At 49.0% G+C, this 294-nt stretch overlaps 1 protein-coding gene across 1 annotated transcript in view; it reads left to right on the top strand.

Moving 5' to 3' along the window:
* The window catches only part of CSUI_011045 (aaa family protein), a gene marked incomplete at its 3' end in the record, with an annotated part of 4,053 nt that extends 3,771 nt beyond the window's left edge, over window positions 1–282 (top strand). The window contains exon 3 of the mRNA XM_068071146.1: window positions 83–282. Within this exon, the coding sequence (XP_067916878.1) occupies window positions 83–282 (200 nt within the window). The remainder of the gene's footprint in view (window positions 1–82) is intronic.
* Window positions 283–294: the final 12 nt, after the last annotated feature.

Genomic DNA, 294 nt, shown 5'->3' with positions numbered 1-294 from the left:
TCTTCTCTATCTCTTTCTTTCTCACCATTCACTCGCCCTGCCCTCCCTTCGTCTTGTTCTACTTCTTTTCTTTGTCTAAGAGGAGCAGGAGAACATCTCAAGAATCATATAGGAGGAGCAGGAGATGGAGAAAAACGAAGAGAGGGAGGAAAAGGAATAGGGACGGGAAGAAGACGCGACGGCACGGGAGCAGGAGGAGGGGGAGGAGGACCTTCGTGTGTACATCCAGCAGCATGTCTTGGAGAAGTCGTTTTGCAACCTCCTACTATAGAAGAAGGGTGAGAAGAAGAGAAA

This window comes from Cystoisospora suis, assembly GCF_002600585.1.
Source record: "Cystoisospora suis strain Wien I chromosome Unknown contig_9427, whole genome shotgun sequence".
Lineage (NCBI taxonomy): Eukaryota > Apicomplexa > Conoidasida > Eucoccidiorida > Sarcocystidae > Cystoisospora > Cystoisospora suis.
Note: the sequence above shows the minus strand (reverse complement) of the source record. Positions and strands in the feature narration are given on the sequence as shown.